The following is a 20,751-nucleotide window of genomic DNA, read 5'->3' as shown; positions in this document are numbered from 1 at the left end:
TTCAGACAAGTGTCTTCAAGGACTCTAACTTCGTTTATTGACCCTTTCTTGACAGAAAAGGAGAGGTTACCATTCATTTTCTTCCATTTCAGAATGACAAGACCCTAAGCGCTCTTCAGACCAGGGCATTCAAGGATTCTGACTTCGTTTATTGACCCTTTCTTGACAGAAAAGGACAGGTGACGATTCATGCTCTTCCATTTCAGAACGACAAGACCCAAAGCACTGTTCAGACAAGTGCCTTCAAAGATTCTAACTTCGTTTATCGACCCTTTCTTGACAGAAAAGGAGAGGTTACCATTCATTTTCTTCCATTTCAGGATGACAAGACCCTAAGCGCTCTTCAGGCCAGGGCATTCAAGGATTCTGACTTCGTTTATTGAGCCTTTCTTGACAGAAAAGGAGAGGTTACCAACCATACTCTTCCATTTCAGAACGACAAGACCCTAAGCACTGTTCAGACCAGTGCCTCCCATGATTCTAACTTCGTTTATTGACCCTTTCTTGACAGAAGTACTGTTCGGACCAGTGCCTTCAAGGATTCTAACTTCGTTTTTGGTCTCTTTCTTGACAGAAAAGGAGAGGTTACCATTCATTTTCTTCCATTTTAGAACAACAAGACCCTGAACACTGTTCGGACCAATGCATTCATGTTGTTTGACTCTGTTCATTGACTATTTCTTCACAGCAAAGAGAGGTTGGCATTAATATTCTATCTACTATAGAACGACTAGACCTTCAGCAATGAAAGGACAACTGCCTTCAAGGATTCAAACTTCGTTTATTGACCCTTTCTCGACAGAAAAGGAGCAGTACCATTCATTTTCTTCCATTTCAGAATGACAAGACCCTAAGCACTGTTCAGACAAGTGCCTTCAAGGATTCTGACTTCGTTTATTGACCCTTGCTTGACAGAAAAAGGAGAGGTTACCATCCATGCACTTCCATTTCAGAATGACGAGACCCTAAGCATTGTTCAGACCAGTGCCTTCAAGGATTCTGACTTCGTTTATTGACCCTTTCGTGACAGGAAAGGAGAGGTTACCATTCATGCTCTTCCATTTCAGAACGAAAAGACCCTAAGCACTGTTCAGACCTGTGCCTTCAAGGATTCTGACTCTGTTTCTTGACCCTTTCTCGACAGAAAAGGAGAGGCTACCATTTATGCCTTTCCATTTCAGAACGACAAGACCCTAAGCACTGTTCAGACCAGTGCCTTCAAGGATTCTGACTTCGTTTATTGACCCTTTCTTGACAGAAAAGAAGAGGTTACCATCCGTGCTCTTCCATTTCAGAACGACAAGACCCTAAGCACTATTCAGACCAGTGCCTTCAAGGATTCTGACTTCGATTATTGACCCTTCCTTGACAGAAAAGGAGAAGTTACCATCCATGCTCTTCCATTTCAGAATGACGACACCCTAAGCATTGTTCAGACCAGTGCCTTCAAGGATTCTGACTTCATTTATTGACCCTTTCTTGACAGGAAAGGAGAGGTTACCATTCATGCTCTTCCATTTCAGAACGAAAAGACACTAAGCACTGTTCAGACCAGTGCCTTCAAGGATTCTGACTTCGTTTATTGACCCTTCCTTGACAGAAAAGGAGAAGTTACCATCCATGCTCTTCCATTTCAGAATGACAAGACACTAAGCGCTGTTCAGACCAGGGCCTTCAAGGATTCTGACTTCGTTTATTGACCCTTTCTTGACAGAAAAGGAGAGGTTACCATTCATGCTCTTCCATTTCAGAACGACAAGACCCTTAGCACTGTTTGGACCAATGCCTTCAAGGATTCTAACCTCGTTTATTGAACCTTTTTTGATAGAAAAGGAGAGGTTACCATTCATGCTCTTTAATTTTAGAACAACAAGACGCTAAGCACTGTTATGACCAGTGCCTTCAAGGATTCTAACTCCGTTTCTGGACTCTTTCGTGACAGAAAAGGAGAGGTTACCATTTATTTAATTCCATTTCAGAACGAAAAGAACCTAAGCACTGTTCAGACCAGTGCCTTCAAGGATTCTGACTTTGTTTATTGACCCTTTCTTGACAGAAAAGGAGAGGTTACCATCCATGCTCTTCCATTTCAGAACGAAAAGACCCTAAGCACTGTTCAGACCAGTGCCTTCAAGGATTCTGACTTCGTTTATTGACCCTTTCTTGACAGAAAAGGAGAGGTTACCATCCATGCTCTTCCATTTCAGAACGAAAAGACCCTAAGCACTGTTCAGACCAGTACCTTCAAGCATTCTGACTTCGTTTATTGACCTTTTCTTGACAGAAAGGCGAGGTTATCATTCATGCTCATCCATTTCAGATCGACAAGACCCTAAGCACTGTTCGGACCAGTACCTTCAAGGATTCTGACTTCGTTTATTGACCCTTTCTTGACAGAAAAGGAGAGGTTACCATCCGAGCTCTTCCATTTCAGAACGACAAGACCTTGAGCACTGTTCGGACCAGTACATTCAAGGATTCTGACTTCGTTTATTGACCCTTTCTTGACAGAAAAGGAGAGGTTACCATTCATGCTCTTCCATTTCAGAACGAAAAGACCCTAAGCGCTGTTCAGACCAGTGCCTTCAAGGATTCTGACTGTTTCTTGACCCTTTCTCGACAGAAAAGGAGAGGTTACCATTCATGCTCTTCCATCTCAGAACGAAAAGACCCTAAGCACTGTTCAGACCAGTGCCTTCAAGGATTCTGACTCTGTTTCTTGACCCTTTCTTGACAGAAAAGGAGAGGTTACCATTCATGCTCTTCCATTTCAGAATGACAAGACCCTAAGCACTGTTCAGACCAGTGCCTTCAAGGATTCTGACTTCGTTTATTGACCCTTTCTTGACAGAAAAGGAGAGGTTACCATCCGTGCTCTTCCATTTCAGAACGACAAGACCCTAAGCACTATTCAGACCAGTGCCTTCAAGGATTCTGACTTCGTCTATTGCCCTTCCTTGACAGAAAAGGAGAAGTTACCATCCATGCTCTTCCATTTCAGAATGACGAGACCCTAAGCATTGTTCAGACCAGTGCCTTCAAGGATTCTGACTACATTTATTGACCCTTTCTTGACAGGAAAGGAGAGGTTACCATTCATGCTCTTCCATTTCAGAACGAAAAGACCCTAAGCACTGTTCAGACCAGTGCCTTCAAGGATTCTGACTTCGCTTATTGACCCTTTCTTGACAGCAAAGGAGAGGTTACCATTCATTTTCTTCCATTTCAGAATGACAAGACCCTAAGCGCTGTTCAGACCAGGGCCTTCAAGGATTCTGACTTCGTTTATTGACCCTTTCTTGACAGAAAAGGAGAGGTTACCATTCATGCCTTTCCATTTCAGAACGACAAGACCTTAAGCACTGTTCCGACCAGTGACATCAAGGATTCTGACTTCGTTTATTGACCCTTTCTTGACAGAAAAGGAGAGGTTACCATTCATGCTCTTCCATTTCAGAACGACAAGACCCTAAGCACTGTTTGGACCAATGCCTTCAAGGATTCTAACTTCGTTTATTGAACCTTTCTCGATAGAAAAGGAGAGGTTACCATTCATGCTCTTCAATTTTAGAACAACAAGACGCTAAGCACTGTTATGACCAGTGCCTTCAAGGATTCTAACTTCGTTTCTGGACTCTTTCGTGACAGAAAAGGAGAGGTTACCATTTATTTATTTCCATTTCAGAACGAAAAGAACCTAAGCACTGTTCAGACCAGTGCCTTCAAGGATTCTGACTTTGTTTATTGACCCTTTCTTGACAGAAAAGGAGAGGTTACCATCCATGCTCTTCCATTTCAGAACGAAAAGACCCTAAGCACTGTTCAGACCAGTGCCTTCAAGGATTCTGACTTCGTTTATTGACCTTTTCTTGACAGAGAAGGAGAGGTTACCATCCTTGCTCTTCCATTTCAGAACGAAAAGACCCTAAGCACTGTTCAGACCAGTGCCTTCAAGGATTCTGACTTCGTTTATTGACCTTTTCTTGACAGAAAAGGCGAGGTTACCATTCATGCTCATCCATTTCAGATCGACAAGACCCTAAGCACTGTTCGGACCAGTACCTTCAAGGATTCTGACTTCGTTTATTGACCTTTTCTTGACAGAAAAGGAGGGGTTACCATCCGTGCTCTTCCATTTCAGAACGACAAGGCCTTGAGCACTGTTCGGACCAGTACATTCAAGGATTCTGACTTCGTTTATTGACCCTTTCTTGACAGAAAAGGAGAGGTTACCATCCATGCTCTTCCATTTCAGAACGACAAGACCCTAAGCACTGTTCCGACCAGTGCCTTCAAGGATTCTGACTTCGTTTATTGACCCTTTCTTGACAGCAAAGGAGAGGTTACCATCCGTTCTCTTCCATTTCAGAACGACAAGACCTAAGTACTGTTCGGACCAGTGCCTTCAAGGATTCTAACTTCGTTTTTGGTCTCTTTTCTTGACAGAAAAGGAGAGGTTACCATTCATTTTCTTCCATTTTAGAACAATAAGACCCTGAACACTGTTCGGACCAGTGCATTCAAGTTGTTTGACTCTGTTCACTAGCTATTTCTTGATAGGAAAGAGATTTTCGCAGTAATAGTTTCTACTATAGAACGACAAGACCTTGAGCAGTGTAAGGGCAACTGCCTTCAAGGATTCTGACTTCGTTTTTTTACCCTTTTTTGACACAAAAGGAGAGGTTACCATTGATTTCTTTCCATTTCAGAACGACAAGACCTTGAGCACTGTTAGAACCAGTGGCTTTAAGGGGTTCGATAATGTTTATTGACCCTTTCTTGACAGAAAAGGAGAGTTTACGATTCAATTTCTTCTATTCTGGATCGACAAGTCCCTAAGCAATGTTCTGACCAGTACCTTCAAGGGTTCTAACTTCGTTTATTAACCATTTCTTGACCGAAAAGGAGCAGTTACCATTCATTTTCTTCAAGACCCTGAGCACTGTTCGGACCAGTGCCTTCAAGGGAGTCGACTTTGTTTATTTTAACCTGTGTTGACAAAAAAGGAGAAATACGATTCTCATCTCAATCCAGGCGGGGCCAAAAACGTTTGGGATCAGAAATCAGGCCTACATTACACAGCCGCGTTACTGGAAACCTTTTAGTCTTATAGCAGTGAAAAACCTTGACAACTTGACCGACTAAACGCTGAAGCAAAAGAACTCCACGGATCCACCTCGGTAATGATTGTGCCCGAAATCTATGCAAATCTCGGGAAGTCACGTACGCTCATGAATTGAATATACGAGTGCACTCCATAACGTCTTCTGGCATGACAGTCGTGACTGTTCGAGGCCCCCGAAATTAATTCTCCGTGAATTGAGTATTTGCTCAATTTCTTCAGCCCTCTGCCTGAGGACATGATCAATAACGTTGGTATGGATTCCGTGTAATGTGGTTATGTTCCATCATGGCGCGCAGAATAAGAAATTTGACAGTAATCATTAGATTTGGCTCAGCTTTGTGTCAATAAAAGGCGCATGATGTGGTCAAAGGGTGCGCTTATCCTCACGTTGTTGCAACTACATGTTTCCGACGGACGCTCAACAACGATTATTTAAGGCAGAGTTTGGCCATTTTAAAAACCGGCAGAAGTCGTAAATCGTAAGATTAATCACACCACTATCAATGAACGTTAGGGGCCAGACCTCTCGGTAGAGGTTTCAGAGTTTCTTTCTCCTTTATTGGTGAGGCCTTTGCACCCGTTTTTTTCCCGACCAAGCTAAAAACGGTACTAATTTCCCCACCAGGCCTCGGGTTCTGCCTACTTTACCTCACATCAATATTTCATAAAGACACAAACAATATTGGCAGACTTTATTGATAACAAGCCAACACAACGAACCGCATAGGGAAATTAACGCGCTCTTATTAGGCCACTTAGACTTTACATCAAGATTATTTCCTCCCCGGAGCTTTCTCTATTTGTATTTTCGGGAGTAAATTCCTCCAGTGGGAATAATCAATTGGGTAGCAAGTTTTATTGCTGTTAATGCCATGGAGACGGACATATCGCGTGATAGTGTCTTATGAAGAACCAGCGCAGTGTTTCATCGGGTATTACATGTATTTTGTAGATGGTTTCACTGGTGAACACAAATCTATGGGAGAGCACATTCTTCTATGATGCGGTAAAGGGGTTCGCTTTCCTCACGTTGTCGCAAATATGTCCGACGGACCACGGCGGGGAAAGGTATTGGTTTACCTTTCTTGTAACACAATAGAAACAAGGCCCTCCCATTATACAGTGTTGGAGGGGTACCATCGGATAAAAATGATAAATGAGGGCCTTAAGCCCCTCAAAATGAACTAATATATGTTGTCTGTTTCTTTTGTGTCGCCATTTCCTCTCCAGTTAAGCACGTATTTGTCTTAGTCAAACCGATTCCTTTACCCACTGTGAATACGTAAGAATACTGAAGGGCTGGACACTTTTTCCAGGGGGACATTTATACTTCTAAAAAAATGCTAAAGTGTAAACGCCACTCACGATAACCTTTTTGGACTGACCATATCGGGGCCTGAAAATACTTTTGTAGGCCTACTGATATCTCACCTGCTAATAATGACGCTACTGCTGCCACGAGGAAAGACAGGACAATAGCCGGTCCGGCCTGCTGACGGGCTACCTGGCCTGTGATCACGTAGACACCAGCTCCTAAGGTACTCCCGACGCCTGAAAATTTAAAAATATCATTCTTTTTTATTTTAACGCATTTACACGGTTTTTTCGCCAACACAAATATGCTCCCCGTAGAGAAAAATGAAAAACCGCGACCTCAAATGGTTTTTTGGCTGTGAAATACGTCACTGAAAAACCTCTACGGGGTGCATATTGTGTTGGCCGAAAAACCATACGGTTTTACAAAGCTAAAAAATGATAATTTTTATTGACCCACCGTTACCATCTGAAATCTTCCCACCATTGAACATAATATACCAAATACACTTTATGACCAAAGCTTTTTTAAGATTCTGAAAAACCTTGTAGGATTTTTCATCCAACGCAAATATGCACCCCGTGAAAGTTTTTCAGGCAAAAACCTTTTGGGGTTTTCATTTCTCTGAAAAACATCTTCGGGTGAATATTTGTGTTGGGTGACCATGATAAACCTTATAAGGTTATACTATTTAAAAGCTTTATTTTTAGGAGACAGTGTAGAATTCCAAATGAGTTCAAATTCGAACTCGCTGCATACATTAACGCTGTTGATTCATAAGTTAGAAAGCAAGCAAAAAGTGCCCCTTGTAAATAATTCAAGCCATCTTGTGTAATTATTCCCCATCTAGTTAAACATAAGCAATTACTACTCCCAGAGTTAACCATTAGCAACGCTTATTTGGTTAATGCTACGTTCTTCATCCCCAGAGTAATGGAGTTCAGTTAGCCACTCATAATTTAGGTGCGTTCAATTTGGTTGGTTCCATGGGTCCTCTATCTTACTTCAGAGTCGACCGGGCTCCCCATACTGTTGTTGAAGATAGAATGTTGTCAGCAGTGATGGAGTTCAGTTAGCCAGGTCAAAAACCTTTATTTTCGTGAGAGTGTGCTTGCGTTTCAACACTGATCAATTGGTAGAGGGTTACGCGAGGAGTGTAAGATTCCCTTGAGGTAACCCGTACCCTTGCCCCCCTCACCCCTCTTTTGCGACGACCTTTACACCTACCTAGAGCAGTCAGCTCCACAACACCTAGACATCTCTTGAGTTCAGTAGCTTGGATGCTCTCAGTAGACAAGCTCTTGGTCCTGCTGATCCCCGACCAGAAGCCCTTGAGACAGTCCGTACACTTGGCTCCTGCAGAACTCATCTTGGCATTGCTGCAAATAAAAAGTTAGGATCTTATATCGAACTATAATCGGCAAAAATATCATTTTTCATCGTACAGGAAAACTGCGGCCATCGGGCGTACTGAAAAAAACACAATTGCAAACATACGCTTAAAGGAGTTAGCGATCTCAAAGTAAACTTCATTGGGTTATCCTGGTCATATTCTATCACCCACTTGTCAATGAAGGAGAAGACAAACATCTTTCAAGACGATTTTTATACTCGTAACGCAGAGTCTGGTGCCGTGGCCAACGCGATGTATTCAGGAAAGATCAGTTTATGCCATTCTGCAGACGACGTTTATATATGTAGGTCTTCCGACGTAAGTCTGAAGCTGACAAAGTTCCGGTCCCGTATGAATTTAATTGCATCGGATGTTAAGCTCTGCAAAAGGAGCTGGAACGTCTTAGCGGTCTTCTTTTGTTGCTTTCGAGTTACAATCGTGCGCTAAGTTTTGTAATCCAACTTATTAAAAAGGTGTGGCCTAAGGGACAAAATGACGTCATGTGGCAGGCGGTTTTTCTTCAGGAAACGGGCGCAATCTGTGAGTAAATCAGCAATTATGCTTATTCTGGCTTACATCAAAGTGTGTGGATTCGCAGCATCAAAGGACACGCAATGTTTATTTACTACTGAAAACGTTTCAAAAGCGGATTATTAAACTGCAGTTGTCTGTTGACACGTTGAGTGTGAGTGCATTGCAAATCATTTCGCTGTACCGACATATATCATATAATTATCGAAATCATTAGATGATAAATGATAGTCAACATGGTGTGTAACACTCGGGACATTCAGTTGTCGCTGTTTCATTCAGCCAAAGTGGCTAAATATCCTGCACGATGCGAATTGAATAGTTGTGTGAGGTATAAACATACTGAATTGCGAACTCCTAACGATGATGATGTTGATGATGTTTATATTGGTTATTAATGAGTGTTTTGCCATACCTATCAACATTAGATAGTATCATTCACGGTATATGTCTCGCACTAGGGCTAGAAAGTATTGAATACAATAAACATAGAAACGAGTTGTTTAACCTTCCTTTGCATGACATGTTTATGCTTGCAATACTAGAATGGAACTGGCTATTCGAACCGCCACGGTGCATGGGGCCATTGTTTCCGGTCTTATTCGCACCGTCAGAAACAACCAATGAGAGCGCTTCTTACAAATGACCCGGATCACCCGCCCTTTCCAAATCAAGAAAAAAGTATCACGCCTAGCTAGGCCCTATTGCATACAATGTTCTGTAGAGGGGATGATAGGGTGTGGGTGTGGCGAAGACCGAAACGAACATGCACATGCACCCCCCCCCCCCCCGTCCACCCTGAGAGGAGAATGCCAAACGAACTTGGACCGCCTACATTGACGCACCGTGACGGTACGGCCAATCATAACCACCGTCGTATTCACACCGTCACGGTACGAATAGCCACGGCCAACTAGAATACTAGTCGAGTATATCTCAATGCTTTATGATAACGGCATATTATCGTTTTTAGACCACCATGCCTGAATGGTGCCTTAAAAGATGAAATCGTTTTATCTCAAAATGATGAAAAACTTATTTCTGGTAGTGGTTGGTTGGCCAAGTTTCCAACCGGCCAACCTGCTAAGAGCTGTTGGTTCTTCTTCACAAGGCACCAAGGCACCAGTAATCCTCCAATATATACTCCAGGTAAAATGTGAAACATCTGGTTGCCCCTGAAAGTAGGCGGTCCCCGGCAAGAGGACATCTGCTAAGATCTAGCCCTGTTTGGCATCATAGTTTTATACAGACCTTGGCAATGCGAAAAATGACGAAAGTGTGGCAGGCTGGCCACTGGCGTACAAGTATTTAGTCAAAGTGTTGATCCATTAGCTAGGGTACTTACATGATTGGGTTACACTGTACAATAATCGACTTGGAAGAACCATTTTCGCTTGATTGCACTTGGCGAAACCGAGTGCATTGTTTCATACTTTGAGGCTATACTATCGGAGTATACATCACTGCATTATCCGTCTGACATGTCTAATCTCAAATCGAGTGCTTCACAAAGATGTGACGAAGTGACCATTTCGCCGCAACGCAGAAAATGTAAAGCGAAACGTCTCCCTTGGGGACGAAACGTTTGTACGATTATTCTATAGTTTATACTCGTCTCCAGGGACACGAAAGGTATTGATTTTCTCCTGCTAATGGCCGGTTTTCATCAGGGATGTTTATGGGAAGGTTTTATGTATGGAAGATTGAGATGCATTGTCAGACGAGTAGAGATCTGAAATTGGGTAGTGTTTACAGTATTGTGGTTATTTACTACTTCAGATATAGGCTGTCCAAACCAATAACAGCAGCCCAGTAGCAAGGAAGTAGGCATCTGGTGGTGGAATTATCCAGTTAGACCAATTGGTATTGGAAAATAGTATCCTTATGTGTCAGTCACAGTCTGTCACAGCGTAATAAATTACAATAGGATATTTGGAGAACCTTGTTACTAAGAAAAAAAGCTTGGCAGAATATTTTTCCAAGATAAACTCAAAACCTGGGTAACGAATACTCTGCATCGAACTCAGAACCAGGGTATAACGAACGCTCTTCATCCAAGGTGCTCTTCATCTAACTCGGAACCTCGGTAGCGACCGCCCTGCTTCAAACTCAGAACCAGGGTATAATGAACACTCTGCAACAAATTCAGAACCAGGGTAGCCCACGTTCTGCACCAGAACCTGGGTAAAGACCGCCCTACATCAAACTCGGAACCAGGGTAAAATGAACACTCTGCATCAAACTCACAACCTGGATAACGAACGCTGTGAGTCCTTAGTCACCGTTGCGGGATGCTTCACCTCCAAAGAAACTCACAGAACATATTAACCTCATACTAGAATACAAACCAATGAACGATATTATTCCAGTCTCTCACTGATATCTGGAGTGTTCGCAATCTCCGATATAAGGAGCACAGTCGCCAAATGATTCAACTCTACTTATGGAGATAACTCCATCACCGGAGATAATCAGTAATGGTCTTACCAATAGCTTACTCTAATCCCAAGGGTTGTTACTCTCCGCCGAAAATTGAAACTTTCGTAATACGATTCTGGACCGGAATAATTGGTGAGATCGTATTCACCAGCTCAGAAAACTACATACAGAAGTATATGTATAGTTGAGCATGTACACCTACGTACATGTAGTCTGTCACAAATATTTTGGAGGTTCCAGTCTGTATTCCTGGTGGAAATGTTTCAAATGTCCTGGGAGAGTCTCCGCGGGTCGGGTCTGCAGGACAAAATGATTACTATGCGCTGTTAATTTCAACCTCTTCATCCGAGGCCACTTGATTGGCAATTCAAAATGCCTGCACAATAACCCCTGGTAACACCCATATGTAATAGACCACGTGATCGCCGGGTTTAGAAGATGACGCAGCACGCATGATCGCGCATATGACCCGTGATAACAAAAATATTTTTCTGACAAACGAAATAAGTTTCAAATTGAGAACACGTCTCATGGTATACGCAAATACTGATGCCTGACAAACATACAAAAAATAATTCTTTGTCGCTAATTTCAATATGATATTTTGCCACCAGCAAAAGATATTACCACTATTTAAACAAATCCACGTGACTGTCGTTTAATCCTGATGACAAGTTTTTATTGCAGTTAATTCACAATAAGCGAGTGGTAAATATTTGTCAATGATATTCTAGTTTAGATAAGACTGTGCCCTACATTAGATAACGTTGTTGGACCTACTTCAACTGGTTCGTCGAGCTTTGTCACAGCCGCATCTCCAGAAAAAAGCCATCACTTTTTTTGCACTGGAAATTACCAGAAGGAAACACCATTAGAGAGTTATTTATACCCCTGCATGCAAGGGTTAATGATCACCTGTGACAGTAACGATCGACCCCGGGGCTTTCAACCATGTCGTGGTAATTACCAAACGGAAGCATTCTCTTAATAGGCCCACACCTTGCTGATGGTGATTAGCCCTTAGCCAGAATCCGCTACTTTACTCGCAAATATTCAAGCTAATCCGATAGCGAACGCCTGTTTCCATGGATACGCTGGTAACATTCCGAGACCACAAATCAGGCTAGCGGTGGTATCAAACAGTGACAAGAAAAGTGATGTAAATAGAGAAAAAGTGTGGACTAAGTAGTGACGAAGTGCAGCTTTAGTTCTGTCAAAGAATTTGGCTTAAGAAAAAAACGTCTGATTTTCTTTCAGCTGCCTCAGACGTTACTACGGATTGTTTATACGACTTGATACGCACCGCCGTCACCGGTGTAGGTGTAACGTTTCTGATTGTCCTCGTATATTTCAGAGTGTTTCCATACAATAGACTGCTAGAGAGACCCTGACTCTACAATAGGTGGAAAGTGATAAAAACATGCTAATCTGTCGTTTAGTGTTGTTAATCAGTGAGGAAAACACTCGGAATCGGATACACTCAAAAACGTTACACTGGTAAACGACCTCATCGCATGGTATTTTTACAATGACTTGGAGGAAATTCAGCAAAATGACCTGTTCATTTAATAGAGATTGGCGAAATTCCCAGGATCTTTGACTGCGTTTTTTTTTATAGAGACCACACGGCAAAGTTATGATTGAGCACAGATTTTATTGCCAATTATCTTAAACGGTAGTTTAATCAGGCGAATGAATCAATTTTAGAGCAATTAGTGGTTTGTCTGCATCACTGAACACCCATCAGCCATGTTAGTAACGGCTGACGGAGATAAGAGACGTATGATATGCGCCACGTTGAATCGTGTGCTTCAAGGGGATTTCGCACACCAAGCGTTTTAGACCACTTTTACACTTTCTCGGGCGGTGAAAATGTAACTTCCTACTTCCTCTTATGGTGCAGATATGTAGCTCCATCCCAGTAAACAATGAAATCATGTTGTTTGCTTTCAGTCATCCAGGCGTTTTTAAAATACGCTATGACGTTTAATTTGTTCACTGGATTCAAATTTACAGGATATTCTCTACAGTTTCACCATTCTCTACAATGGCTTTTTCAAATTAGGCATTACAATTAGAATCACAATTAGATGGCTCGAAAAAACTTACACGGTTTCTACATCTTATCAAGATTTTTAAATATCAGGTTAAAGGGCCCCATATATAGCCGATATCAGGTTATAGAGGGCCCCATATGCCAAAGTTTTTTTTAAAAACTTTAAAACACCTTGCTTTTAAAAAAACCTCGGCATGTGGGCCCTTTAACCTGATATCTCTTATCCAACAATACACGTCTAATACACTAACACGGATGTATAGAGCAAACATGCTCTACATCTGTGACACCACAATCAAGCAAAGTCGATTGCTTGAAACACAGTTGTGACTCGCTCCACCAAAACTAGGCGCTTGTCGCATCTGAACTCGACAGGTTGATACGGACTTGTTGTTCATTTCCCTATTGTAGACCTTTTGTGAAATCTATTACAAACTGATTTGGTCACATTTCACAAAAGGTCTACAATAGGGAAATGAACAACAAGTCCGTATCAACCTGTCAAGTTCAGATGCGACAAGCGCCTAGTTTTGGTAGAGCGGGTCACAGTTACAGAAAATGCTAATGGATCCTTCTTGTGATTCACCATACATGAAGGCCCAAACTATGCTGTACACTAAATGGTGAAATCCTTTGAAAGCAACATGGACTATCTGCTATAGAACCCACTTGACACAAATCATAAGCAATCCTCATCACAACGTAATCAACGGAACCAACATGGACCGGCCCCACTAGAGAATTCTATGCAGTGTTATTGGAAACCGACAACCAATTTATTTCCTAATAGATTTCTTGTTGTTCTGCAGCAGAGCTGTTGAAATAGCTCAATATTTATTCATAGGGCATGAGGCGACGAAGTGATCCATCACAGACGCTCACCATAAAGCAATTGTTTTTCTTCTGGAAGCGACAACGCTGAACCCACAAAATCCTGTTTGATCGCAAGGTTAAGATCAATACAAACAAACTTGAAAGAAATCCAACCTGTAGTTTGCACTCCAGAGCCCCAAGCGATGCAGACATAACCTTTACCAATCGACTATAATGACATCAGGATGTGTGACACGATGTACTGACAGTCGTCGGAATAAGATTTTCTTCAGAAACTACTCCCCTTAAGTTGTACAGTTATCTGTTAGTGAGGACACCCAAGTTTCTGAGAATTGCTGTCCTTTTCAGTCTGGTGTCCCGATTACAGAGGTTAAATTGGAAGAAAATTACAACCTTGCGACCAAAAACGGTTTCCAAGATAGAGGGGAATCCTGCTTACCCCCAGCGGTGTCCATTTAGAGAGGTTACGCTGTACATGATTCGAGCTGATAAACGCGACATCGTCTATTAGCTTCCGATCTATTACATCCTCAAATGCTCCATTGCGTCTGACACGCGCCAACAATATGATATCAGGGAAAATCGATCAAACGGGGATCGAAGAGTGATTATGTTAGCTATGGTTGGGCTAAGATCACTAGTCGTATTAGCATGTCAAGCTGGGACGCTTACATGGGTATGCAAAATTGTTAGCACAGACGCTACAGGTTTATTCAAGACGATGATACTGTAATAGTATCCATCCATGGAGCCCATAACCCAAATTCGTCAGCAAACACAATATTGACCAGCAAGGTTTTTTCATTAATCAATACCTTAAATTCTGACATTTAAAGCCACGTTATGTTCAGGATGCCATACAGCATGAAAGAGACACTTTTCCTTGGGCGACATTTAAGACTGCTTTATAATTCACCGGTCTATCAAGATCTCAACATTCTTTCAAAATACATGTAAAGGTTTTTGAACTTTTGAAAAAATTTTAGCGTTGCCTAGCGAACACAAATAGGCACCCCTTAGAGGTGTTTCAGATTATGAAAAACCTTTGAGCTTTTCATAAACTAAAAAACCTTTAATGATCTATTCTCTGAAAAAGCACAAAGGGGTGCATATTGTTGGCTAAAAAACCCTAGTTTCTTCAGAATCTCTAAAACCTTCATTTTAAGAGTGCAGACTCCTCCTTGCCACCAAATCCCACAACCTCTGCCGGTCATATATTGACACATTTCCGACATCAGACAAAGTTAGGATTATTGACCATGGTGATCAATCAAACATGGCTGAATTCCACTCAAACAAAGACGATTCCAATATGACCATATCAGGTTGGTGTATCTGATATGGCACAATAGGCACGACATGACAACGTGTTCAGACGCAGCTACCCCAAGGGCATGTCCCTTTTTATTGAGAACCCGTTTCATGGCAAGAGGGGATCAAGGGTGGAACAAGAAATGATCACGATGATCATTAGAGCCATAGGTCTGGTTCTGTATAGCCATAAAAGGAAATCGAAAGCTGAGAAGAAGACGATGACAAGAGGTTGTTTCCAAAACTGTACCAACTGCTAACTGGACTAATTAGTGATCCTGCACCACCAGCCACCAATGAAGGAAATGAAGAACTGAACAATCATGTTCTCTGATCGATCTGAAGTGGAACGCGCCAGATTCAACACGACTGTTCCGACTGTTTTACATGGGGCGATCAAACTCAGCACCAACCCGGGTCTGACTCAACAAGTGGTCTCCCCCGCCCAACACTCTCAGAAATAATGTTTTTGAGCTTTTGCAAAAACCTCTAAATATTTTTCAGCAAACACAATGCACCCAGTAGAGCTCTTCGGTAAAATGAAAAACCCAAAAATTATTTTTGAGGTTCTAAAAAAACATCTAAGCATTATTCATTCCGCTGAAAAACCTCAACGCGGTTCTTATTTGTGTTAGCCCGAAAACCTGTAAAAGTTTTCGAAAAGCTCAAAAACTTTTATTTTTAAGAGTGAATACCAGTGAATACCACTTGGGTTAATGACTAGTGAATGATGCACCTGCGTCGTTCATGGCGAAGCAGACTGTCACCAGTATGGAGGATAAATTGATACAAAACCAAATCCTTTAATCCGACTGCGTTAAACATGTACGTGCACATGAACAGTACGGTCAATTTCCAATATATCAAGCTATAACGTTTAACGATCTATCATTTGTCTCGTTCATATGCACTATCCAAAGCTGAATGCTGTTTTTTTGTCTGTGCATTAAGATTTCATCTTCCACGCTAGAGAATAGAGAAGATATCATTGCTGTGAGTGAAGGCAATGGTATATAAAACATGTTACACGCTTTCATTTCGTCTGCAACTTGGCTCAGAGTCCATCGATGATACTAAATATAAGGCTTTCTGTCAATGGTTGGGAAACGCAACCTCAATGGTCAAACGACAGCGGTTTGTAGAATGTCCGAGATGACAGGCTCCGATTGGCTAAGTTATAGTCACATGATTAACAGTCACCAACATGATATGCATATGGAAAATATGGAATAATAACTTGAATAGAGCTAACGAGTCCCAGGACGATGACCTCACCACCCCTTCTCAGTTCTTCGGGAATAGATCAAGAAGTTTCAGTGGTATAACCCATACTCTTTTGGGGGGATGTACTCCGTATTCTTGTGAAATGATGAAAATGCTTAATAACCCCTTGGCCGCTTTGTGACTATGACCGTCCGTGTTAACATGGTCACTGATTGGGTCAAACCATCCCATCCCAAGTCGTAGAGAAATATAGATGGTGAAAAGGATGGAACTTGACTTGTTGGCAATATTATTCACTCGACAACCTTTATCACTCTATGAATTATGAATGAGTCGTTAATAGGTTTAAAAACACATCTGCTTCGATGTAGGTGGTACTAACTTACGCGGCTAGGGAAATTGGTCAAGTCCCAGACGCTGTTTCTGATGAAAAATTTAGATTCATCAACACTGGGCCACTGGGGATATGGTAATTGATGGCCATACATCGCTTCGGAAAGTAGGTTGGTGAAATACACACTGAGTCTATTGCATTTACAGTTACCATTTTAATTCAAAATCATTTCGATCATTCATTGCAAAAATGATTGCGCTCTACTAACTGCATGTACTATATTCTGTGTGATGCGCGAAATTTTCTGCACTGAAAAATACTTTCGCGATATCATTTTGCGAATCATAATTATTCGCGAAATCCTCGAAAATGATATGCCCGCAAATAATTAGCGGTTCACAGTATGTGAGAAACGGTTCTGTAGTATGAGACACCATACATTATGAGTCGAGTTCAATAGTCTATGCCCAGAGGGCGCTGTAATTTAGTGACTACTAATAAACATGTTATGTTTTCATATCCGCCTTGTTTATGATCATCAACCTACGTAAATCCTCGACATGGTGTCAGAAGTGGGATTAGATGAAGAAAAACATTTATAGAACAGGTTGAACTTATTAGTATGTCAAAATCGGTTCTATTCCGATTGTAAACGGCTGACAAAAGTCCGGGCCGAAAGTAGGTCATGGGCCACATGGCGGAAAAAAAATCGTAATCGGAACGTTCGTCGCGCACGTGCTTCAAGTGACGTTGACCTCGCACAACGATTAGGAGATCTACGGAGGCCGGTACGGTTCATGCGAAATTCTAGGCGGAGTTCGGAGATTCTTGGTAGAGAATCTAGTGAACGTGCACACTTGAAGTAGTTTCTTAGGCGAGAACTAAAGTATAACCATGGCAACTGCAATGCCATATCAGGTGCAACCACCAGAGAAGTTTAACTTCAAACCAGATGACTGGCCGAAATGGAAACGACGTTTTAATAGGTTCAGGGAGGCATCTGGGCTTTCGACTAAGTCACAGGAAAACCAAGTAAATACGTTGATTTACTGTATGGGCGACGAAGCTGATGACATTTTAAACTCAATAACATTAACGGATGACGATAGGCGGTCATATGATGTCATCGTAGAAAAACTTGAGAGTTACTTTTTGCCAAAAAGGAATGTTATATTCGAGAGAGCTAAGTTTAATCAAAGGCGACAGTCAGAGACTGAGTCGGTGGATCAGTTCATAACTGATTTGTTTAGCTTAGCAGAACATTGTCAATTCGGAAACTTAAAGGATGAGTTGATCCGGGACAGAATCGTTGTTGGCATAAAGGACACTAAGCTAGCTGAGAAAATGCAGCTCAACTCTAACTTGACATTGACTAAAGCTATGACAATGGTCAGACAATGTGAAAGCGTTAAAGCACAACAAACTGTGTTAAGGGGCACTGAGCTAGGCAGCACCGCGGAAGTCGCGAAAGTAGGTGGTTCTGATAAACCTACAAGTAGTAAAGGTGGACACAAGAAACCAGGTTGGGTGAAACAGCATCAGCGAAAGGGAAACCCAGGTGGGAGAACTAAATCACAATGGAAAAACAAGGACGGGAAGTGTCATAGGTGTGGCAAGACTCCAAGTCATAGTAAACAGAATTGCCCAGCGAAGGACGCTGAGTGTCATAAATGCAAATTTACTGGTCATTATCAGAAAATGTGTAAAAACTCTAAAACTGTCAGTGAAATCCAAGAAGAAGGTATATTTCTAGGTGCAGTTAACAGTAAGTTACACAATGGCTGGGTGAGTGCCGTTAAACTTGGAAGCACCAAGGTTAATTGGAAAATAGACACTGGAGCGGAAGTCTCTTGTATCCCGTATGGCATTTACACTAGGAATAAAGCGTCGCTAGGGAAGCTACACCAGCCAGACCGGAAGCTATTCGGTGCTGGAGGGAATGAACTTCAGGTGAAGGGTGTCATTCTAACCAGGCTACAAAAACGTGATGTCAAGGTTGACTCTGTAGTCTATGTCGTTGATGGACTTAAAAATCCATTACTAGGACAACCAGCGATCCGTGCATTGAAGCTTGTGTCTGTTGTAGAATCAGTTGATAGTGAGAGTGCTGATATCAAGAACATTAAGGCCAAATACCCAAAGTTGTTTTCAGGACTGGGAAAACTTAAAGGGGACTACACCATAAAGCTAAAAGATGGTGCTGAGCCCTATGCTATTTCTGCGGCTAGACGAATTGCCATTCCACTTTTAACAAGGACCAAGACGGAACTCGAAAGGATGGCAAACATAGGGGTTGTCTCAGAGGTGAGAGAGCCAACGGATTGGTGTGCTGGCATGGTTGTAGTACCAAAATCGAACGGTTCTGTAAGAATATGTGTGGACCTGACTAAACTTAATGAAAGTGTCTGTCGTGAAAGGCATCAAATGCCATCTGTTGATTATACTTTGGCACAGTTAAAGGGTGCAAAGGTCTTTAGTAAGCTAGATGCAAATTCTGGGTTCTGGCAGATCCCATTGGATCCCGAGAGTAGAAAGCTCACAACGTTCATGACCCCATGGGGCAGGTACTGTTTCAATAGACTCCCCTATGGAATCTCATCGGGACCCGAACTCTTTCAAAAGCGAATGCAGGAAATTCTTGAAGGACTTGACGGCGTTCTAGTTGAAATTGACGACATACTTGTCTATGGTATGGATCAGCAGGAACACGATAGGAGGTTACACGCAGTGTTAAACAGACTCATGGAATCGGGAGTAACTCTGAATGGACCGAAGTGTGAGATCTCTAAGGAGAAACTGTTGTATTTAGCACACATACTTGATAGTGAAGGCATTAGGCCTGACCCAAGGAAAATCAAGGCAGTACAGGATTTTCCAGAGCCAAACAATGTGCCAGAACTCAGGAGATTTCTTGGCATGATAACCTATCTAGGGAGATTTATACCGAACTTAGCGAGTAAGACTGAACCTTTACGTTGTCTTATGAGTAAGAAAAACAGCTGGGTCTGGGAAGGTCCCCAGAAAGGAGCATTTTCAAGCTTGAAAGCAGAGCTAATATCTCCACCGTTACTTGCGCATTACGATCCGGAGAAGGAAACCATAGTCTCAGCGGATGCTTCCTCTTATGGATTAGGAGGAGTTATTCTACAGGTTCATGAGAAAGGGGTTAAAAGACCTGTAGCATATGCGTCAAGGACTTTAAATGACACTGAGAAGCGTTATGCACAAATCGAGAAAGAGGCGTTAGCGGCCACATGGGCTTGCGAGAGATTTTCGGACTATGTGCTAGGGAAAACATTCTCATTGGAGACAGATCATAAGCCTTTAGTTCCACTGCTAGGAGGAGGCAAGAGCCTCGAAATGCTGCCAGCCAGAGTGCAGAGATTCAAAATGAGACTTATGAAATACTCGTACCAAATCAAACATGTGCCGGGAAAGGAACTCTACATAGCAGATGCTCTTTCGAGGGCACCCCTTCAAAGGGAACGATCTGAGGCAGACATAAAATTTGATGCAGATGTCACTGCATACGTTTCGGCTATAACACAAAATCTGCCAGCCAGTGAAAGACGGCTGCAGCAGATTAAGGAGAAACAATCAGAGGACGAGGTTTGCCGTCAACTGTTGCAGTACTGTAGAGATGGATGGCCAGACCGTCCATTCGTTAGAGGTGCTGTAAAGCCCTTCTATCCAATCTCGGGCGAGCTTACCGTGCAAGATGGGTTACTAATGAGAGGGACTCGTATAGTCATTCCGATGAGTATGCGTTTAGAGATACTTGATAAGATCCATGAAGGCCATCAGGGAACAACTAAATGCAGGGAAAGAGCTAAACATAGCGTATGGTGGCCGGGATTGAGTACCCAATTGGAGAACCTTGTTAAAAACTGTGCGGTCTGTGCGAAAGTGAGGAGCTATAGGCACGAGCCTAACCTTCAGGGTGAATTTCCTCGCAGACCTTGGCAAGTCATAGGGACCGATCTTGCCGAACACAAAAAGCAACAGTATCTGATCGTAGTCGATTATTATTCTAGGTACATAGAGGTTGAGAAACTGTCAAGTCTCTCATCTCAGGCAGTCATTACACACTTGAAAAACATGTTTGCCAGGCATGGAATTCCGGAGAGACTGAGGAGTGATAACGGACCTCAGTATGACTCTCAGGACTTCAGATGTTTTGCCAATAAGT

At 42.2% G+C, this 20,751-nt stretch overlaps 1 protein-coding gene across 1 annotated transcript in view; it reads right to left on the bottom strand.

Annotated features, from left to right (window-relative positions):
- The window catches only part of LOC135497239 (high affinity cationic amino acid transporter 1-like), a 42,295-nt gene that overhangs the window by 7,389 nt on the left and 14,155 nt on the right, over positions 1–20,751 (bottom strand). The window contains exons 2-3 of the mRNA XM_064787002.1: positions 7,668–7,819; positions 6,557–6,676 (exon numbers count right to left, since the gene is read on the bottom strand). Of these exons, the coding sequence (XP_064643072.1) occupies positions 6,557–6,676; positions 7,668–7,809 (262 nt within the window). The 5' untranslated portion in view covers positions 7,810–7,819. The remainder of the gene's footprint in view (positions 1–6,556; positions 6,677–7,667; positions 7,820–20,751) is intronic.

This window comes from Lineus longissimus, chromosome 12 (assembly GCF_910592395.1).
Source record: "Lineus longissimus chromosome 12, tnLinLong1.2, whole genome shotgun sequence".
NCBI classification, from domain to species: Eukaryota; Metazoa; Nemertea; class Pilidiophora; order Heteronemertea; family Lineidae; genus Lineus; species Lineus longissimus.
The sequence above is the reverse complement of the archived record's forward strand: the minus strand, read 5'-3'. Positions and strand labels throughout refer to the sequence as shown.